This window comes from Xiphophorus hellerii, chromosome 17 (genome assembly GCF_003331165.1).
Source record: "Xiphophorus hellerii strain 12219 chromosome 17, Xiphophorus_hellerii-4.1, whole genome shotgun sequence".
Classification (NCBI taxonomy): Eukaryota; Metazoa; Chordata; class Actinopteri; order Cyprinodontiformes; family Poeciliidae; genus Xiphophorus; species Xiphophorus hellerii.
The window spans coordinates 13,626,138-13,646,220 of record NC_045688.1 but is presented as its reverse complement, the minus strand read 5'-3'; the positions used below and the strand labels follow the sequence as shown (position 1 = coordinate 13,646,220).

The window sequence follows — 20,083 nt, the reverse complement described above, 5'->3', positions numbered from 1 at the left end:
TTCAGAAGGTGCAAAAATACAAGTTCATTTTTCCATTTTAACATCTGGATTTTTTTTTTAATATTACTATTTATTATTAAGACCAAAACTCAAAGAAAATAACTACTAAGGGAAATTAGTGCAAGTTTTACACCAGTTAACCGAGAATGGCGCTTCTGTACCCCGCCATAATCACACATTTATCTTAAAAAAAACCCGAGTCCAGATTGTAGTTCAAATAAGTCTTCAGTCTTCTCTGCAGCGAGTCACCGGCGCCGGCAAGGCAGTAGATTGCGCAGTCATCTCCATGTGGGGCAGCACGTCGCCCCGGCCAACAGCACAAACTACTACCTCAACCTGCGCCAGTTTTAGTCTGCGTCCGTGCGTAAAAGCGCACAAGAAACAAGGCGTGCCAAGAGAGCGAGACGATGTTACACTCTGCAGATATTAAGTATAATTACGCATGCTTAAATCCAACAAAAAAGGAGGGAGGAAAAAAATAAATCCTTGCAGAAAATGCACAGTCTTTGCTCAATGAGTTTTGACACAATATACATGTCTACAAATGAATCATCCTTTCCAGGTCTTCGCCTTGAGTTTGATTTGTAGTCTGCATCAGATAGAGGTGAAGGCAGGAGCAGGGGTGGAGGGTTTGTTTAGCCCCAAGTCCATGCGAACCTAAACGCCCAAATGCGACCAAAACCATGAAGACGTGACGATGAGTTTTCCCTCCGCATCCTCGGTGCAGCTGTGAATGGGCGGATGTGGCGGAGTGCTACTGGATGAAGTTCGCGGGGAACGTCACAGGTTTGAGGACTGTGAGGTGAGGGGTGGGCTTGTTGAGAGCCTCCAAACACCAGCCGAAAGGAAAAACTGTCCGCGAGCGCCACCTGCTGGTCACTTCTATAAAATACATCTGTACTCCATAGGTTTCGAGGCTATGAAATCCGATATAGTTCTATGTAAGCCACTATAAACTTAATTTCTTACCTGAAAAAGGGAGGTACAAGTCGAACAAAACAGAACAATGGAAGAGAGGAAAAAAATGACCGAAAGCTTCTGTTAATTTGATAGTCAACTTTTCAGCATGAACAATATCTCCGCCTACTTTCTTGTATTTATTTAAAATTTATTTATAATTGTAGCTTTTCTTATAATTGCATTTTCTTTAAAAGAAGGTAAATGTATGAGGATTTATGTTCCTAACCCACCATGGCACAGTTCAGCTCTACTTGGAACTCATTTATTTTTTTGTACTGCCAAAACAATATTTAGTTTTGTCTTGTCAAACAACCCCAGAACAAAATGTAATACAGCAATAATAGCACTCCTGCATTTCTAGTCCTGGATTAAACAGCTGCGCTTCCTATTAATATGTCTCTTTTAATCAATATTATTTCTCAGTTTGCACTGTGTTGTTTCGGAATTTCTGTCATTTAAAATCAACATCCAGACCCAGTATAGCGTTTGCATAAGCAGCAAGGCCAAAAAAAAAAGAAAAAAAAAAATCTTTTTTTTTTTTTAAAGAAAAATTTGTTGGAACTTAAATTGATAAAAATACCTTCAGTTATATGTTTTCGTTCTCAACTTTGTCAGTACTAGTGCTCAAAATGTTTTTTCCGAGTTTCTCTGGAGGCATCATCACAACGGCTCTCTCTTCCTTGCTAGTGCTAGTTAGCATGTCTGCTAATGCAGCTATCTTACTCGTAGACGACGTTCATTTATGCGCAAACCTACCACCCTTAAACGTTTTAAAGCATAAAACAAATGTGTCTGTGCTTTCAAAATGCATGTTAATTTAACAAGACTGCATAATAGAAGAATAGCTCGCTTAGGCGACTTTATTCGTCTGACGGCAACGTTTAGGTGCGCAACAGACAGCTAAAGCTAAGCTAGCACCGATTTAATTAGCTTCCTGCTTGTTGCCCCTTTGAGTACGAGTTGTTGAACAGAGTGAATACATCACCCGGCTACGCGAGCTTGCTATTAGCGTCCAGTTTGGGTGGTATTCTTAAGAAGAAGAAGCAAAGTGTGAGCTAGGCGCTGATAACTTTGTTGGAAACGCAGAAACCAAAACGAAGGAAGAAAGATGATAACGTGTCGGACTGACCCTGCCCTACGTCTCAGGTGAACACTTCCCGGCCTGGCCTACCCTACTGTTTGCGGAGGATGGGTGTACACTCATCACTAGCTGCTACCTTTTTCTGTGTTTTGGATTATCTCACAAGCCTCGTTATGAATCAAGACATGATCACTGCTATGTGATACATTTCTCATCGAGGGAAGATTTGCAGAATAATCATGGACGCGGAGGAACTTCCCCAAGAAGACGGTTGCTGTTAAATCATGGATCCTTGATGTCAACTCTTTTATTTTGAGCGTATTTTCTTTTGTGTGTGAATGACTTGTTTCCCCCGGATTCACTTCGACATGGCTGCGTTCGCCGAGTTCGTTCCCCCTCCCGAGTGCCCAGTGTTTGAGCCGAGTTGGGAGGAATTCTCGGATCCTTTAGGATTCATCAACAAGATCCGACCGATTGCAGAGAAAACGGGCATCTGCAAGATCAGACCTCCCCAGGTAAACTCTTCCATTTGGGCACGAGAAAAGCCTTCTATTTGAAAATCTGCACGGGTTTATCCTTTGTGATGATATCAAAAGTGCGCAGCTGAGGTTTACTGTAGGCCTGCTTGAATTTTGTAACTCAACTACTAGTTGGCTACTCCAACAAAGGTCAAACAGAGCTTAATTTCTTAGCCTTTGTGTCATTTGTCTGCTTTCCGTATTTTGTCATGAAAACTGTTTAAAGAAAGCTTTATGCAGCTCCTGCATTTAATGCTTTGTTTTTGTTGTCCTGATGACTAAGTTATAGATCAATAATGTGGATGATGACATTGGAGGAAATACAGGCCTAATGCTCATGTCAACTCAGAAATAGTGACAGCTCTTATGGCTTTACATATTTTGAAACTGCTACTCCTGGATTTTACTTTTAATTTCATTCAAACTCAACCAAACATTCCAATAAAATGCACAGTGTGACGCTTGTAAATTGGGTGTATAGCTATTATTATGACAGCTATTATGTGTATTATAAGCCTGGCGGGCCACCAGGCTTTACTTGTGCCCCCACCAGGCTTAGCATTTCTTATTTAAGTTTTTTTTTTAATTTATGTGTTTTTTATGTTATATTTTTTAAGACTTTATAGTTGGTGTTCAGATATTAATCTTCCAATCTTCCAATAATACATAATTATCAAGTGATATTTTCAAATTTCCTGTGAACTTAAAACATTTTTTTAACTCAAAAACACGACGGGTTGCTGGATGAGTGACTGCCCTACCACCCAACCAGCAGGCTTAGCAAGTTTTCTGGGGGAAACCTTGTATCTTAAAGGGTTTTTTAAATTATTATTATTTAATTTTTTAATCGTTGCTCCTTTGAGCGTTAGATCCATTTTGGATTGTTTCCATTTCCTCTTTCCTCAAGTAGTTCTGGGAGTACCTACTATTTCCCTTCTGTCTGTTAGGACTGGCAGCCTCCGTTTGCCTGTGATGTTCGCAACTTCCGCTTCACACCCAGAGTGCAGAGACTCAATGAACTTGAGGTGAGTTTTTTTTATTTATTTATTGGTTTTGCAAATTGAGGATATATTTGGCCAGTTAGATGAAATCAAATTAACTTTAATGTCCTCGCTAAATATAATGTTTGGTAATGGCTGAGATGCTAAAGCTCACATCCATTGATGGGAACATTATATGAAGATTTATACTGTCCTTGTTAAAATTCGGGTCAGCAGAAACACTCCGCTAAAGCCTTTCATAACTAGCTGGACGTCTACACCAGTTTTACTTAAAACACTCACTCTTTAGTCTATATTTCTAATCACTTTTTTTTTTTTTTTCTTTTACAGGCACTCACTCGAGTAAAACTGAACTTCCTGGATCAGATCGCAAAGTTCTGGGAGCTGCAAGGATCCAAGATTCGTTTCCCTCATGTAGAGAGAAAGATTTTGGACCTCTATCAGCTCAGCAAGGTGAAGTCAGATTTTCGGCCCTTTTTAAGTAGACAGTTGTTTCTGCACTCAGCGGGTACAATGAACACAGCTAAAAGTTACTGGACACGTTCAAATAACTTAATCTCCTCATGTTGGACGCTTGCATCCCTTTCAGATTGTGTCGTCTGAAGGCGGATTTGAGACGGTGTGCAAAGAGAAGAGATGGTCCAAAGTGGCGACTCGCATGGGCTTCCCACCGGGAAAAGGCACCGGTTCTCTTCTACGTTCGCATTATGAGAGATTCCTTTACCCTTATGAGCTCTTCCAGTCTGGAGCTACTCTTACCGTAAGTGGCGCCCGTCGTTCTACGGATGTAGTTTTGTTTCAAAACACAAGTGGTCACCTTGGACCTGAAAACGACGTTGCTTCGTTTCTGCCTATTGCTTTAAATCAGGGCGTCCAGCGGCTGTACGATGAGGGAGCAGATGGGGAAGAAGTGGACGAGGGTGTCGGGGAGGAGGCGATGGAGGAAGACGAGCAAGAAGAGGAGGATGAAAACGACAAGGAGAAAGACAAAGAGGGTGACGTGACTCAAACCAAAGATCAGCTTCCTTCAGAGAGGCGATCCAGACGACTAAAGTCGGAGGTAGCAGACAAAGCGACAGTTTACATCAATCACATAGACCAGTTGCAGAAAATCATGATCTCACTCACCTACTATATGTTTGCTGCTCTTCCTTGTGATGATAAAATGTAAATCGCTATACAGTATAAGTTGTACTAAGCTCCTGCCTTCCGTCGGAATCCGTCTGTTTTACAGTTTTCTGCTGATTTTGTCCCCACAGAGGGAAAACAAGGAGCCCACAAGCCTCAAAATCTTCGGAACGAGTCCCAAGATGGTCGGATTGGAGATTGTATCAGCTGGTAAATTATTTTTTATTTATTTATGTTTTTTTAAATGCAACTTGCAAACATCAGGCGGACTCATCCGTTTTTGCACTCTTCTCGTTCTACGCAGACGACGGATTCATTAAGAAGCAGCGGCATCTCAAAGCCCAGGCCTTCGCCATTAAGATGAGACCACGCAAGGAGACTCTGGAGGTCAACTTTGTAAGAGTTTCAGTCATCTTTGCTCAAAATCTGAGTCTTGTTTTTTTTTATTATTAATATTTAGATTAGCTGTGACAGTCTTTATATCTCTCGTGCCCTCTTTACTTCCCCCAGATTGATCTTTATTTCTGCCTGGTGTGCGGACGAGGCGACGAGGAAGACCGGCTGCTGCTGTGTGACGGCTGTGACGACAGCTACCACACTTTCTGCCTCATTCCACCCCTGCAGGACGTGCCCAAAGGAGACTGGAGGTGCCCGAAGTGTGTCGCTGAGGTAGGCTACGAGACACACTGACAAGTTCAAACCTTCAACTAGACCTTTTACATTTGGTCTCGTATGCTATCACTGTATGGATTTGTTTTTTTGTGCTCTCTTACTGCTTTAGAACTGGCCCTGACGCAACTATCAATAAATTATTTAATCGCATGATGAATTAAAACCACTTCATTGATTTCCATCTGCATGATTTATTGTTTTCTTTAAGAACAATTTTGTTTACAGAGACTTTGTGATTCATTTTATTTGTTGTTTCTGTTCTGTTATTTATTTTGAATATTTAAAATGTCTTCCAGTTCCTGTGTTAAATGTTCATTAGAATTTAAAGTTTATTGATCTTTTGAGAATGGTTTCTATCATTATTATGCCATTTCCATTATATTACTTGAAAATGGTCTAAAAACAACAATACTATCATTTATCGCAATAAAGTTTTGGACAATTTATCATCCAGCAAAAGTTATTTTTTTCTTTTCATTACACTTCTTTTTTCAGACTGGATCCAAAAAACAGGGACGACTCTAATTTACTCTGATCAGTCGTTACATAATGACCCGAAACTATTTTAAAATGACTGTTTTACATCAAGAAAAACTAACTGAATTATAGAGAAAATCATTTTACTTAATAATCATCTGATCTCCAGAGCCATTAAAATTGCTATGAAGTGTTTATTTAGCAGGGCAATGTGTTTTTACTGTCGGGTCTCTTGCAAGTTCTGTGTTCTGTAAACCCACTGAGCCTCATTTCTACTATGGACACACTGTATCAGTGAGCATAGAGGACTAGGGTTATGAGGTGACACAGAGATATGAAGTCATATTGGTGTGAGATGGAACAATGAACCAACAATGAACCCTTGGGGAGCCTCAAAATGGACTTTTTTCTCTCTTTTTTTGGCCAGAATTATAATTACCAAATGAAACAAAGTAGTTTCTGTCTGCCAAATAAGATTTGAGCCAGCTTTGTGTGTCAGAACCAGAGTTTTGTGTTGCTGGGCACTTTTAATGTCCTCTGTTGTGTATTTTGTTTCAAATTCATGCGCATTTCTGTTTCCCTCACAGGAGTGCAGTAAGCCCCGAGAGGCTTTTGGCTTTGAGCAGGCTGTGAGGGAGTACACTCTGCAGAGTTTTGGCGAAATGGCCGACCACTTTAAGTCCGACTATTTCAACATGCCAGTTCACGTGAGTAGAACAAACGTTTTGAGCTAGCGTGTTTGACCCGTTGGTGAGGAAGTGGAGTCACGGCAGTTTGCACCTCAAATCTGAAAGCTCAACAAAGTCCTCCGCGTGTTATTAGATGGTTCCGACAGAGTTGGTCGAGAAGGAGTTCTGGCGCCTGGTCAGCAGCATTGAGGAGGACGTCATCGTAGAGTACGGCGCTGACATCAGCTCCAAGGACGTGGGCAGTGGTTTTCCTATAAAGGACGGCAAGAGGAGGCTTCTGGGAGATGAAGAGGTGAGAACACTCGTACGTCTCACATGACCTTGGTCTTTGAATTATGTAATTAATATGTTTCAGTTGCTATTTAAAAAAAACCCAAAAAAATCATCCCTGACCTGTTTAACAAAAACTGCTGAAATATTAATTCTTAGCCACTAGGCGGCAGTAATGTCAACAATAAACACATGCAAGCGCCATAACTTGTTTCACTGTAACACATTTTTTTGATCAAATTAGTTTCAATTTGATGTAATGACAAAATAACTTATGGAAGTAACAAAAAGCATATTTCAATGTAACCCACTTAATGAAGGAAAATCCTGATTCATTTTAAGGCACTGCATTACTATAGGCTTTGTGCTTAAACAAAAATGTAATCTGTTTTCCCTCGTAAGTCATATGTTCAACTTTGTTAATTTCTCATCCTGTTATGTTAATTATTATTCTATAACGATAATCAGTTATGATGAAAAATATATATAATTGTAATAATGCCACGTTGCTAAAATAAGTAATTTCTAAGTGTTGTTTTTTTGTTTTTGTTTTTTTTGCTCAAAACTTTTTTTGGAAAGAAAAAGATGATAATTTTTTTTTTTTCCCAAAATCACTTTGGGCAAAAAAGAGAAAAAAAGTGACGATGTATTTTGACCCACTGGTAAAGAAGTCCTCGTTTCCTCTTCTGACAGGAATATGCAAACTCGGGCTGGAACTTGAACAACATGCCAGTACTGGAGCAGTCCGTTCTCACACACATTAATGTTGACATATCAGGCATGAAGGTGCCCTGGCTGTACGTGGGCATGTGTTTCTCCTCGTTCTGCTGGCACATCGAGGACCACTGGAGCTACTCTATCAATTTCCTTCACTGGTGAGAGACTTTTGATTTAGAGGTGACCGTTATTGCATTGGAGCGGCGTTTCGGAGGGGAGACACTTTTAAATGAAGTTAAAAAAAAATTTTATGACTAAAAGTCAAAAATTTGAGTTTGGAAACATGTATTAATGCATAATCTGCAAATAAATTGACTTCGTTTGCAATCTGTACTTTCTAAGTCATTTTCAAAAATAAACAACAAAATGGGAACTAAAATAGCTCCTTGTGGAACGCCTTTAGATATCATTTGTGGTGTTTGTGGATTGCTTTTGACAACAATGTAGTTGTTTAGCCTCATTGGCTGTCTGGGAATCTGGTGGGAATTATTTTAATCTCAATGTGCGTTTAAAATACAAGCAATATAACTGCTCAATAAACTATATGTTTTTTCTCTCTATTTTTATTTTTTATTAATCTGTTGCTTACCTTTATCTTTCCTCCAGGGGAGAACCCAAAACCTGGTATGGAGTGCCGGCCTCTGCAGCAGAGAAACTAGAGGCTGTCATGAAAAAGCTGGCTCCAGAGCTTTTTGACTCTCAGCCAGACCTCCTGCATCAGCTGGTCACCATCATGAATCCGAACGTCCTCATGGATCACGGCGTCCCCGTAAGTAAACCAAACACCTGAAGTCTAAATATTTGACTCGATGAGGTGTCTGGGTCGTCTCGTGTGAATAAAAAAAAATCTCTCACTCCAGGTCTACCGAACCAATCAGTGTGCAGGGGAGTTCGTGGTGACCTTCCCGAGGGCCTACCACAGCGGCTTCAACCAGGGCTACAACTTTGCAGAAGCTGTGAACTTCTGCACCGCAGACTGGGTAAGGAAAACAAGAACTCCTCTTGTAGGTTTTATTTCCATTCATTGTTTGGAAGCGCGCTTACATCCTCTCTGCTTTCCTAGCTGCCGTTGGGCCGTCAGTGTGTCGCCCACTACCGCCGCCTCCACCGTTACTGCGTCTTCTCCCACGAGGAGCTCTTGTGCAAAATGGTGGCCGATCCCGAGAACCTCGACGTGGAGCTGGCGGCAGCCGTCTTCAAAGAAATGGACGACATGATAGAGGAGGAAACGAAACTGAGGCAGGCTGTCCAGGAGATGGTGAGTCTTTTCTTTCTGGTTAGCTGAACGCTAAATCATCAGACATGAATGCAGTCATCGTCCGCTCTGTTGTCTCTCCTCAAAGGGAGTGCTCTCATCGGAGCAGGAGGTTTTCGAACTCGTTCCAGACGACGAGCGCCAGTGCTACAAGTGTAAGACGACGTGTTTCCTGTCTGCGCTGACGTGCTCCTGCAGCCCGGATAGGCTCGTCTGTCTCCATCACGCTAAGGACCTCTGCGACTGTCCCCTCGGCAGCAAGTGTCTCCGGTGAGATCCTCTTCTGTTCCTGCACGACGGCTCAGCATGGGTTTTATGGAACTTCAGCTTACTGGATAAATGTGTGTAACTGGTTTCTTTCAGGTACCGTTATGGTCTGGAGGAGTTTCCGTCCATGCTGTACGGTGTGAAGACGCGGGCACAGTCCTACGACACCTGGGCCAAGCGGGTCGCAGAGGCGTTAGCAGCAGACCAGAAAAACAAGAAAGGTAGACCCGAATTCAGCTGTAAAAACACATCCACATGATGATAAAATGGATATTATAGGGTTTCTGTAGAGTCTAGAAAAGACCGGAATTTAATTTTAATGTTTCTCGCAGAACAGGAGCCTTCTTGGAATATTTTTATATGTATAAAAAAATTAGCTAAAATCAGAGGTGTGTGAGAGTTTAATTAACACCAGTAAACTGATTTCCAGACTGATTGGTTTCTCGCTCCTTCTTCCTCTGTGGTAGATCTAATAGAGCTGAAGGTTTTGCTGGAGGACGCCGAGGACAGGAAGTATCCCGAAAACGTTTTGTTCCGCCGCCTGAGGGAGATGGTGAAGGAGGCAGAGACGTGTTCCTCTGTGGCCCAGCTGCTGCTCAGCCGCAAGCAAAGGCACAGGTTGGTTCCCAGCAGGGCTCCAAAACGGCAAAGGTTGAGAAAACTCTGAGTCTGAAGTGTTTTGAAGATCATGAGAATCACTGAAAACTATTTGTTTTTATTTCTAGGCCTTATTCCACCCATTCCACCCTCTGTCCATCTATCTTTTTCACCCATCCATCCTCTCGTCTGTCCATACAGAAGATGATTAGGGCCACTGAAGCAAAGAAAAAATCAGATTTTTCTTTTCTTGGTGTTTTGATCTCAGAAGATTAAATTCAGATTTTTTTTTCAGTGGTCCTAATTCCACCCCTCATTCTCTTTCCCTTTTTCTTTCTTCCCCTCAGTTTATTTTTTGCAGGTTCTTTCACTTTGTGATCAATGTAAAAAAAAATCTGCCATTCCCTCAGAGTGAAACTTTGTATTCATACTTTCATGGAATCCATCAGTAAAGATGTTTCTGTGTAATCACATCTACTTTGGTTAGTCACATTTGTATCAAGAAAGTGCTGCGTTGTTGACTTTTTTTTATTTTATTTATCTCATGTTTAGTTATGTATTCATCTGCTTTAAATGAGAACTGGGAGTTTTCTCTGTGATTTTGCAGCAGCCGCCTTCGTTCTGACAGTAGCCGCAACCGCACCAAGCTGACTGTGGACGAGCTCAAAGCTTTCGTGGAGCAGCTCTTCCGGCTGCCCTGCATCATCAGCCAGGCGCGACAAGTCAAAGTTCGTCTCAAATCCTTTAACCTTCCTCCTTCTCATTCAGCAGCATCGAACACCTGTTATTTTTGGGGGAGGGGTTTTAATGCTCTCCTTGTCTCCAGGAGTTACTGGAGACGGTGGAGGACTTCCACGAGCGAGCCCAGGTGGCTCTATCCGACGAGATGCCCGACTCCTCCAAGCTGCAGGAGCTTTTGGACCTGGGCAGCGGCCTGGATGTGGAGCTTCCTGAGCTGCCCAAGCTAAAGCAGGAGCTGCAGCAGGCACGCTGGCTTGATGAGGTGGGCTGGTGGTGCTAATGTTTTTTAAGGTTGTTTTTTGCCTCTAGTGACCTTTATTTGAAAATGTTAAGACAGGAAAGTATGATAAAGAGAGAGGGGGAATTCATACGGCAAAGGTCACCAGATCGGAAATCGAACCTGCAACAGCGGAGTCAAGGACTAAGGCCTCTTTATGTGGGTTGTGCTTAACCCCTGGTGTTGCTAATCATTAATGTGGCATATACTGTTTGGAAAAGGGTTTGATTCTGTCACAGGGTGTCAACGCATCTTAAAACAGTCTTATATGTGTGTATCTAAAACTATGGCCTTAAAATGTCTTAAATTAATTTAAGAAAGTAAGTTGGCCTTTAATATCTAAGATTTTTTCTTGACCGAACCATTTAATGTTGTTTTTTTTTGTTTTTTTCTTGTGGGACTTTTCTGTCCGGCAAAAGTTAGAGTCGCGCTCAGAAATCCTCATTGCGTTCTGTGACTGGAGACGTTGAGGCCACCGCTAACTAGTGGCTAAAACACCCTTGCTAGTTAGCTCCTAGCTTAACTATTGTAAGCAAAATTAACAAATATAAATCCAAACTTAACTTGTGGTTCCAGCGAGACCGTTCTATATTATGATGAATTTAATAAAACAAAAATTAAAAGTCTGTCAAGAGTAATATCTTCAGCTTGTAGCCCTCTGTCCCAAATAGCATAATTAAGACCATCGATCAAATGAACATGAATTTAATTTGGAGAACCTCTTTTGTATTTTTGCATCTATCATGGTTAAATGGAAATTTATCACCAGTGTACTGACATTCTACTCACAATGACTCTTAAAAGTCTTAAATTTGAGTTTTTGAAACCTGCAGAAACCAAGTGTCTGAGGGAAGATGCTTCTTTTTGATTGCTAGCAGTGACAGAGTCGTGCAATATTTTTATAACTTAAAACAAACTAAGCATTTTTCTTTGCTTTGTTTTTTTTGCTTCTTCTGTCATCTTTCTGAAACCGAAGGTCCGTGGCACCCTTGCTGAGCCGCACCGCGTCACTCTGGAGCTAATGAAGCGGCTGATAGACTCTGGAGTCGGCTTAGCGCCGCATCACGCTGTGGAGAAAGCAATGGCAGAGCTACAGGAAGTCCTCACCGTCTCAGAGAGATGGGAGGATAAAGCACGGGCCTGCCTGCAGGCTAGGTAACGATTTCCATCCTGAAATACTTCTTTGAATTTCTGATGTTCGGATGTTGAAGCGAAGCGATGTAGAACACCGCCCCTCTGCCTGTGTGTCCTCTGGTAAACCCAGGCCTCGCCACAGCATGGTGACGCTGGAGAACATTGTGCTGGAGGCAAGGAACATCCCAGCATATCTGCCTAATGTTCTGGCTCTGGAAGAGGCCCTGCAGAAGGCCAAGGACTGGACCTCTAAGGTGGAGGCCATCCACAGCGGAAGCAGCTACGCCTACCTGGAGCAGCTGGAGAGCCTGCTGGCCAGAGGCCGCTCCATCCCCGTGCGGCTCGATCCGCTCGGACAAGTGGAGTCTCAGGTGGCCTCGGCTCGAGCCTGGAGGGAGCGGACCGCCCGCACCTTCCTCAAGAAGAACTCCACCTACACTCTGCTGCAGGTAGGGAGGGAAACCCTGGGATTCCCTACCTCTGAGCTTTTTCACATTTCTGTTTAAAGTGAGGAGTGGAAGGAAAATTCTGTTGAATATTTATGATTTTTTTTTATAAAAAGTGTTCAATGCATTGTGTTCAACCCTCTTCAGTTGATACGGTGATAATACACCTTGTTCCAAATTATTATGCAAGTGATGTTTTCTCAGATTTTCTTAAATGGTCAATGCAAATGATGGTCAGTATAATTTTCAAGTCATGAACTATTACAGTATAAATCAAATTTTACTGAACAAAACTCCCCATGAGAACAGTATTTTATTCAAAAATAAAAACTCAAAATGCCAAATTATTATGCACAGTAGGTTTTCTAAACATTTTATGGATTATAAAGACCTGCAAACGGTCATTCTTTGAATGTGCAGCATTAAATGGTCACATGTACTAAAATCAAAAGCTATTTCAGTCAAAAACATCTTAACAGACTGAGTTACATGTTAACATTGGACCCCTTCTTTGATATCACCTGCACAATTCTTGCATCCATTGAACTTGTGAGTTTGTGGAAAATTTCTGCTTGAATTTCTCTGCAGGATGTCAGAATATTTTCCCAGAGCTGCTGGTTTGATATGAACTGCATTCCACCCTCAGATCTTCTGCTTGAGGAAACTCCAAAGGTTCTCAATAGGGTTGAGGTCAGAGGAAGATGGTGACCACACCATGAGTTTCTCCCCTTTCATGCCCATAGCAGCCAATGACACAGTGGTATTCCTTGCAGCATGAGATGGTTCATTGTCATGCATAAAGATGGTTTTGCTATGGAAGGTACGGCTCTTCTTTTTGAACCATAAAGAAAGTGATCAGTCAGAAAGTCCATATACTTTGCTGAGGTCATTTTCACACCTTCATGGACTCTGAAGGGGCCGACCAATGATTCTCTCCCCATGATTTCGGCCCAAAGCATGACTCCACCACCTCCTTGCTGACGTCACAGCCGTTTTGGGATGTGGTGGCCGTCCACCACCAATCCACTACTGCGTCCATCTGGACCATCCAACAGACTTGTCATCAGTGAACAAGTCTGTTTGAAAATTAATCTTCATGTACGGCTGGGCCCACTGCAGCCGTTTCTGCTTGTGAGCTCTGGTTAGTAATGGCCCAATAGTAGGTTCATGCACCGCAAGCCTCTGGAGGATCCTCCACCTTGAGGTTCCAGAGGCACCAGCAGCTTCAAATAACTGTTTGCTGCTTTGCAAGGGCATTTTAACAGCTGCACTCTTAATCCCATGAATTTGTCTAACAGAAACCTTCCTCATTATGTCTTTATCTGCACAAACACATCTTTGTTCTGAATCAGCCACTAATCTCTTCACAGTATGATAACGCTTCAGTTTTCATTAAATATCTAATGTTTTCATATGGCACTACACTATCTGATGATTTTCTTCAGAGATTCTTTCTCTTTCCCATATTGCTTGAAACCTGTGGCCTGCTTAATAATGTGGAACATCCTTCTTCAGTAGATTTCCTTTAATTGAGCTCACCAGACAAACTAATCAACCAGCTCTCTGAAATTAATTATAGTGATTCAAAGAGCCCTGACACACAATACCATTTATGAATTTACTAGCACAACAAAAAATGTAATCTTTATGACACTTAAATCCAATTTGCATAATAATTTGGAACACGATGTAGAACGAACTTCCTGACTCTTGGGTTATTTCTTTGCACATCAAACGGCAGAAAATTTAGTTCAAAATTAACGAGCTCAAGCTCAGTCATTTAAAAAAAAAAAAAGATCTATTTTCAAGTTCATCTACTTTAGATATGTACTTCAACTAGGCCATTCTAAGACATTTACTATGATGTTAATGAGTGTGATGGTCTTCATAAATGTTAGTCGTCTTAGGGGCAGTATTATGTAAATTTGACCTTTTTTGAGCTTTACATCATGTTATTCCCCCATCAAAAGCATACTTGGAGTCTCCCGTGGCAACTGTTCAGCTGTGCAAACTGCCTGGCTGAAGCTAGCCACGCCTTCGAGGTGCAGCTCCTCCTCTAAGCTGCAGGTTCTGAGCTTCCTCCTCGCAGAGCAGCCCTTCCCCGCATCTCCCCCATCTAGCTCCTTCAGACTAGCCAACAGCAATTAGCAAACACTGGGTAGAACTGCGTATCTGCTGGAATATTTCTCAGTACATTGCTGAGTACGTCGCTGACGTCAAAGGTTTAATACAGGAGCTATATTGTGATGAGTCCCTAAAGGAGTTGTTTCCAGAGGAGTTTCTTAAAGAGACAGAGGCCCAATTTCAAGATGAAGTCAAATTTCCTTTAAGTCATAGCATTTTTAAAACAGCTGAAGGTGTTCTGGTTACTTTATTGTGCTGTAAAATAGCACTATGTGCCTGAAAAATACATAATACTGCCCCTTTAAATATTGTGTGCCTGGATTTATTTATTCATCATATAGAACTCTCAACAAAAATTATCAATATTTTGATATTTTTCTCAGTGTATTTTTAACCATAAAAAGCAGGTTACATCCGGTGTGATTATGGGGAACAAAATAAAATATTCTCTTATTTATTTTTTACTTTGTGAAGGTTCTCAGTCCTCGTGTGGACATCGGCGTGTACAGCAACAGCAAGAGCAAGCGGAAGCGCGTCAAGGAGCTCATGGAGAAGGAGCGGAGCGGCTACGACCCCGACGCCCTCAGCGACCTGGAGGAAAACCTGGAGGAGGCCCGAGACCCCTCGGCCGTGGTGGCCGCCTTCAAAGCCAAGGAGCAGAAGGAAGTGGAGGCCATCCACTCGCTCCGCGCTGCCAACTTAGCCAAGATGGCCATGGCGGACCACATCGAGGAAGTCAAGTTCTGCCTGTGCCGGAAGACGGCCAGCGGCTTCATGCTGCAGTGCGAGCTGTGCAAGGACTGGTTCCACGGCGCCTGCGTCCCTCTGCCCAAGACGGGGACGCAGAAGAAAGTGGGCGTCAGCTGGCAGAGCAACAGCAAAGACTCCAAGTTCCTGTGTCCGCTGTGCCAGAGGTCGAGGAGGCCGAGACTGGAGACCATCCTGTCCCTGTTGGTCTCTCTGCAGAAGCTGCCGGTGCGTCTGCCGGAAGGAGAGGCGCTGCAGTGTTTAACGGAGCGGGCCATGAGCTGGCAGGTATTCACGCCAAACTCTTCTCCTTCTATGTTTTTTTGTTTTTTGTTTGTTTTTCCTTCTCTTTTTTTTTTTTTTTGTGTTGGCTTTCAGATTAACCTGCTTCTTTTTGCCCAATTGCCTTTTCAGGATCGAGCACGTCAAGCTCTGGCTACCGAGGAGCTGTCCTCGGCTCTGGCGAAGCTTTCCGTGCTCAGCCAGCGCATGGTGGAGCAGGCGGCGAGGGAGAAAACCGAGAAGATCATCAACGCCGAGCTGCTGAAAGCGGCCGCCAACCCTGACCTGCAGGTGAGCCTTTAAAACCCTTTTAACGTCTGTGAAGAAGTCACCGCTGTTTGGTTAAGCTTTTTAACCAAAAACAATAAATAAAATGGAAATTAAAAACCACAACCAAAACCATAAATGAAATCGATGAAATATCTAAACATCAATACCATTAAAAAAATAATAATCGTCAGAATGGAAGTTATTGACCTCATTTTAATTTATCATGCGATTAATTGATTTGAAATGCAGCTGAGTTTTCCGGCGTTGAACTGAAACCAGACGCTGTGACCTTCTCCGTTCTGCAGGGTCACATCCAGACCTTTCAGCAGTCCGGTTTCAGCCGAGCGGCTTCACCACGGCCGTCTGTGGACTACGATGACGAGGAAACGGATTCAGACGAGGACATCAGGGAGACTTATGGTTACGACATGAAGGTAAGTGAGGGGTGAAAGATTTCCTTCACAGCCTGAAAAGGTCTGGAATATGATCTCAGTATTTTCCAGTTGTGGAAAAGTATGGAAAAAGAAAGTAAGATAATAATTACTTACTTTCTTGGTCTGGAAATACAGAAGATATTTGTACTTCCAGACTGCATGTAATGTTGTCTAGATGTGTCCTTTACTTCCTTGTTTGTTTTCTTCTTGTTTCAAACCTTCCTTTCTTTATTTGTTCCTTTCTTTCTCTCTGTCTTGCTCTTTGTTCCTGTGTATCTTTTTCTTTGTTCCTTTATTTTTGTTTCTTCGTTACTCTTTCTTTTAAAAGAAGAAAATAAGTTTCTTTATTTATTCCGTTGTTTCGTTCTTCCTTTTACTTTCTACCTTTAATTTTTTTCTTCTGTTTCCTCCTTTCTTTTTTCTTTGTTGTCACAGGCCAGCTCTATTTTTTTTACAGTTTGCCATAACTTTAAGTATGAACTTTATTTGTTTTATGCTATAAAACGAACAGGAAGGACCGAGAACTCTGGAAAGTGGAGTGTGTAATTTGTGGAAAGCGTGTCAGAACCCCGAGTTGCCTTCAAACGGTCCCAAAGTTCCTCTGTAATTGTGACGTGTGCTTGTCCAGGACCCAGGTGAGGTGAAGCCCTACCTGTTTTGCGATGAAGAGATCCCCGTGAAGTCTGAGGAGGTGGTCAGCCACATGTGGCCCGCCGCCACGCCTTCATTCTGCGCCGAACACGCCTACTCGTCAGCTTCCAAGTCCTGCGTGCAAAGTTAGTGCTCGCTTTTTTTTTTTTCTACACACATTTTCCTTACATTCAGAGGCCTAGTTTGTCTCACTTCCAAATATTTTGCCCTTCAGACCTCGGCACACCCAGAAAGCAACCGCGGAAGACCCCCCTGGTGCCCCGGAGCCTGGAGCCCCCGGTGCTGGAACTGTCCCTGCAGGCTAAGGCGCAGCTGGAGGACCTGATGATGCTGGGAGACCTGCTGGAGGTGTCCCTGGATGAAACCCAGCACATCTGGAGGATTCTGCAAGCCACGCACCCTCCCTCTGAGGAGAGATTCCTGCAGGTCATGGAGGTAAGAGAGCGCATCGATTGTGCAAATAGTTGCAACAACTTAAAAATGGAGGAATATTCGGGGGAGAGTGCTGGGGTTGTGTGTGAACGAATTGAAATTCTTTATGTGCACTTCCGTACGTCTTGAGCTATAAATGCACGATACATTTTCAGATTTTTATTCGGGCTGAAACGATTAATGGAATGAATTGTGATTCATCAGCGACTGAAATAATTGTCAACTAATTTAGTAATCGATTAATTGTGAACTGAAGTATGCGGACTCTAAAAGTGGTCATTTGTTGAAAGAGCAACACAGTCGGGGCAGTAAGTAAGCCTAAACTGTACAACAAATATATACAGTTTGTATTGTCTGTCAATATATTCTAACCAGAACTCCTCAGTTTCAAATTTTGTAAATAAAAAACAAATCTCATATTAATCATATTTTGCTAACCATTTATTCATCCAAAAAATGTTCAACAAACTAATATAAAGTGGATTTTTTTTGTTGTTTTTTTTTTGCCAGGGATGCATCGTTGGTGGTCATATATATATTTTTATTTCTTATTCAAAAAAGTAATTGCTTATTTGCATCTTTTAGTTTATTTCTAATTTTGTGTATAAAGGCTTAAGTGATTAAATGGAAAATCTGCAGAACATTCAAATTTTTTTATATATACGATTAATGGATTAATTGTCAGGATAGTTGATTACTAAAATAATCATTAGTTTGCTGCTCTAATATTTATTAGTAAAACATTTCAAAATATCTCTGATACTTTTCTATGTTATAATTATGATCTACGTTCTGTTGGCTGGTCAGAACATAGAATGCAAATAAGCTACACTCCAGTATGTATTTGGAACGAGACCAAATGTGGAGCAGTTTTAGGGGCGTGGCTACTTCTGCAAGTCAAACTTTGGCAGAATATTGAACCTTTTTTCCCCTCCATCCCTTTTTGCAGCCTGACAACTCGCTGCTGGAGAAACCGCTCAAAATCAAATTTAAAGATTCCGAGAAGAAGCGAAAGCGGAAGCTGGAGAGAGCCGAGCAGCACCACCTGCTGATGGCCGCCGCCGGTGGCGCCGCCGCCATGGGAGACATGAGGCTGCAGAAGTCCAAGGAGCTGAAACGGGTCGGCCTGGAGCTCGGCCTCGGCGGCAAGCCCAAGAAGAAGAAGCTGAAGCTCAATCTGGAAAAGAACCGGGAGATGAAACAGCTGGCTAAGCGGTTGGCCAAGGAGGAGAAGGAGAGGAAGAGGAAGGAGAAGGCAGCCGCGAAAGCCGAGGCCATCAAGGACGTCCTGGAGAAGAGGAAGGAGAAGAAGATCCTGGACATCCCGTCCAAATACGACTGGTCGGGCGCCGAGGACTCCAACGATGAGAACGCAGTGTGCGCGGCGAAGAACTGCCAGAGGCCGTGTAAAGACAAGGTGAGGACAAGGTCACTTCCCTCGCTGTGGATCCAGACCCGTCCTGCTGAGAAAGTGGCACAACAGGGAAACATAGATGATTGATAGACAGGGAGCTCGGAGGGCAGACAGGGCAGGCTCAATAAAACTGAAGCTCTGCTTATGAATACAAACTCCTTCAATAAATATTAATATGCAAGAATTTATAAAAGAGTAGGTCATTTAAGTTCTGTACTTCCTAGTGTTCTGTTCTTCCCTTCTTGTTTTCTGTCTTTGCTGTCTTGTTTTCTTCCTCTTTCTTGTTTTCGTTTTGTCTTTTCTCGTTTGTTTTTTTTCATTCTCTCTGGTTTTCTTTCTCAAGAAAGCTTAATAAATTCATTGAATCAGCCAATCACAGCTAGCCTACTACATTTTTATATATATATATTTATTTCAACCCACACATGCTGGGAGAAAAACTGTTTCTTTTATTTCCTCCTTTTTAAGATTTTTATCCAAACATCCTAATTGCGTTTCTGTTCGTCTCCAGGTGGACTGGGTGCAGTGCGACGGCGGCTGCGACGAGTGGTTCCACCAGGTCTGCGTGGGCGTGTCGTGCGAAATGGCGGAAAACGAGGACTACATTTGCGTGGACTGCTCTGAGAAGGCGGCGGGCGCGGTCGACGGAGTGGCCCTGGAGGACGTGGCGGGGGAGAGCATCGTGGTCTTGTCTCCGTGTGGCACGGCAGCGGCCATGGCTCCGTGGTCCGCCGTGTCCCTCTTAAATCCGGCGGCTTCACACCAACAGCAGGAGCCTCGGCAGGACAGCTAGCGCTAAAGCTGGGGCGTGCACGACTACAAGAACTCTTCGTAGAGGCTTGTTCGGAGGATTTCTGGTACCGTATGGATTATGAAGCACAGGAAATGATGAATTCTCCCTGGCTTAATAAGAAAAAGGTTCTCTCTGACGTCTGAGATGTGGTGATGCTCCTCCTCCTGTAAAAGGTGTCGGTCTACAACAACACTTCCTCCCTTAACCTTCCCACAGCCCTAAGAGAGGTCGAGTGGACCCCACGCTCGCTTTTAGGATTTTTTTTTTTTTTCCTCTTGTGGTTTCAGGAACTGACGGAGCTGTGATATCCACTGCGCTCTTCCGGAACATGGCGCTAACACTGCAGGAGGGTTAAATAGTACTCTGGTTTTATGAATTTACAGTGAAGCACTCACACATTTCCTCGAGCTGCTTGGTTTAGTCAGAAGAGATGAACATGTTCCCAATCCTGGGACATTCTGTCCCGCTCACTGTTGCCCTCTGACTCTCTGATTTAAAAAAGAGAAAGAAAAAAAAAAACATGTCAGTATGTAGGACTCGAGACTAGGAGGAAACAAACGGTTAAAATGTAGTGGGAATTATTTATAATGTATATAACTTTTAAACGGTTAAAAAAAATGGTTTGTGGCTTTTTGTTTTCTCACCTTTTAATAAACGATTCCTAGTCAAATCGTACACATTTGCTTTCCTCTTTCTGCACCTCAGT

General features: G+C 42.7%; 1 protein-coding gene across 1 annotated transcript; it reads left to right on the top strand.

Moving 5' to 3' along the window:
- Positions 1 to 1,610: 1,610 nt before the first annotated feature.
- Positions 1,611 to 20,052, top strand: kdm5a (lysine demethylase 5A). Its single transcript, XM_032589509.1, has 28 exons — positions 1,611 to 2,556; positions 3,507 to 3,584; positions 3,891 to 4,013; positions 4,150 to 4,320; positions 4,429 to 4,620; positions 4,820 to 4,898; positions 4,993 to 5,084; positions 5,199 to 5,357; positions 6,425 to 6,544; positions 6,660 to 6,818; positions 7,490 to 7,671; positions 8,120 to 8,282; positions 8,374 to 8,493; positions 8,577 to 8,771; positions 8,857 to 9,038; positions 9,132 to 9,256; positions 9,503 to 9,653; positions 10,240 to 10,360; positions 10,459 to 10,635; positions 11,627 to 11,805; positions 11,915 to 12,233; positions 14,829 to 15,389; positions 15,516 to 15,674; positions 15,959 to 16,087; positions 16,716 to 16,863; positions 16,953 to 17,173; positions 18,120 to 18,587; positions 19,096 to 20,052. Exons 1-28 carry the CDS (start codon positions 2,380 to 2,382, stop codon positions 19,375 to 19,377), a joined length of 5,232 nt encoding a protein of 1,743 aa, XP_032445400.1. The 5' UTR covers positions 1,611 to 2,379; the 3' UTR covers positions 19,378 to 20,052.
- Positions 20,053 to 20,083: the final 31 nt, after the last annotated feature.

What these genes read in the sequence shown, in the direction of transcription:
- kdm5a (XM_032589509.1), top strand. Translation starts at nt 2,380, where the DNA reads ATGACTTGTTTCCCCCGGATTCACTTCGACATGGCTGCGTTCGCCGAG. An exon ending in AGGCACGCTGGCTTGATGAG is followed by an intron (nt 10,636 to 11,626) that starts GTGGGCTGGTGG and finishes CTGAAACCGAAG; the next exon opens with GTCCGTGGCACCCTTGCTGA. An exon ending in CTTATGGTTACGACATGAAG is followed by an intron (nt 16,088 to 16,715) that starts GTAAGTGAGGGG and finishes GTGCTTGTCCAG; the next exon opens with GACCCAGGTGAGGTGAAGCC.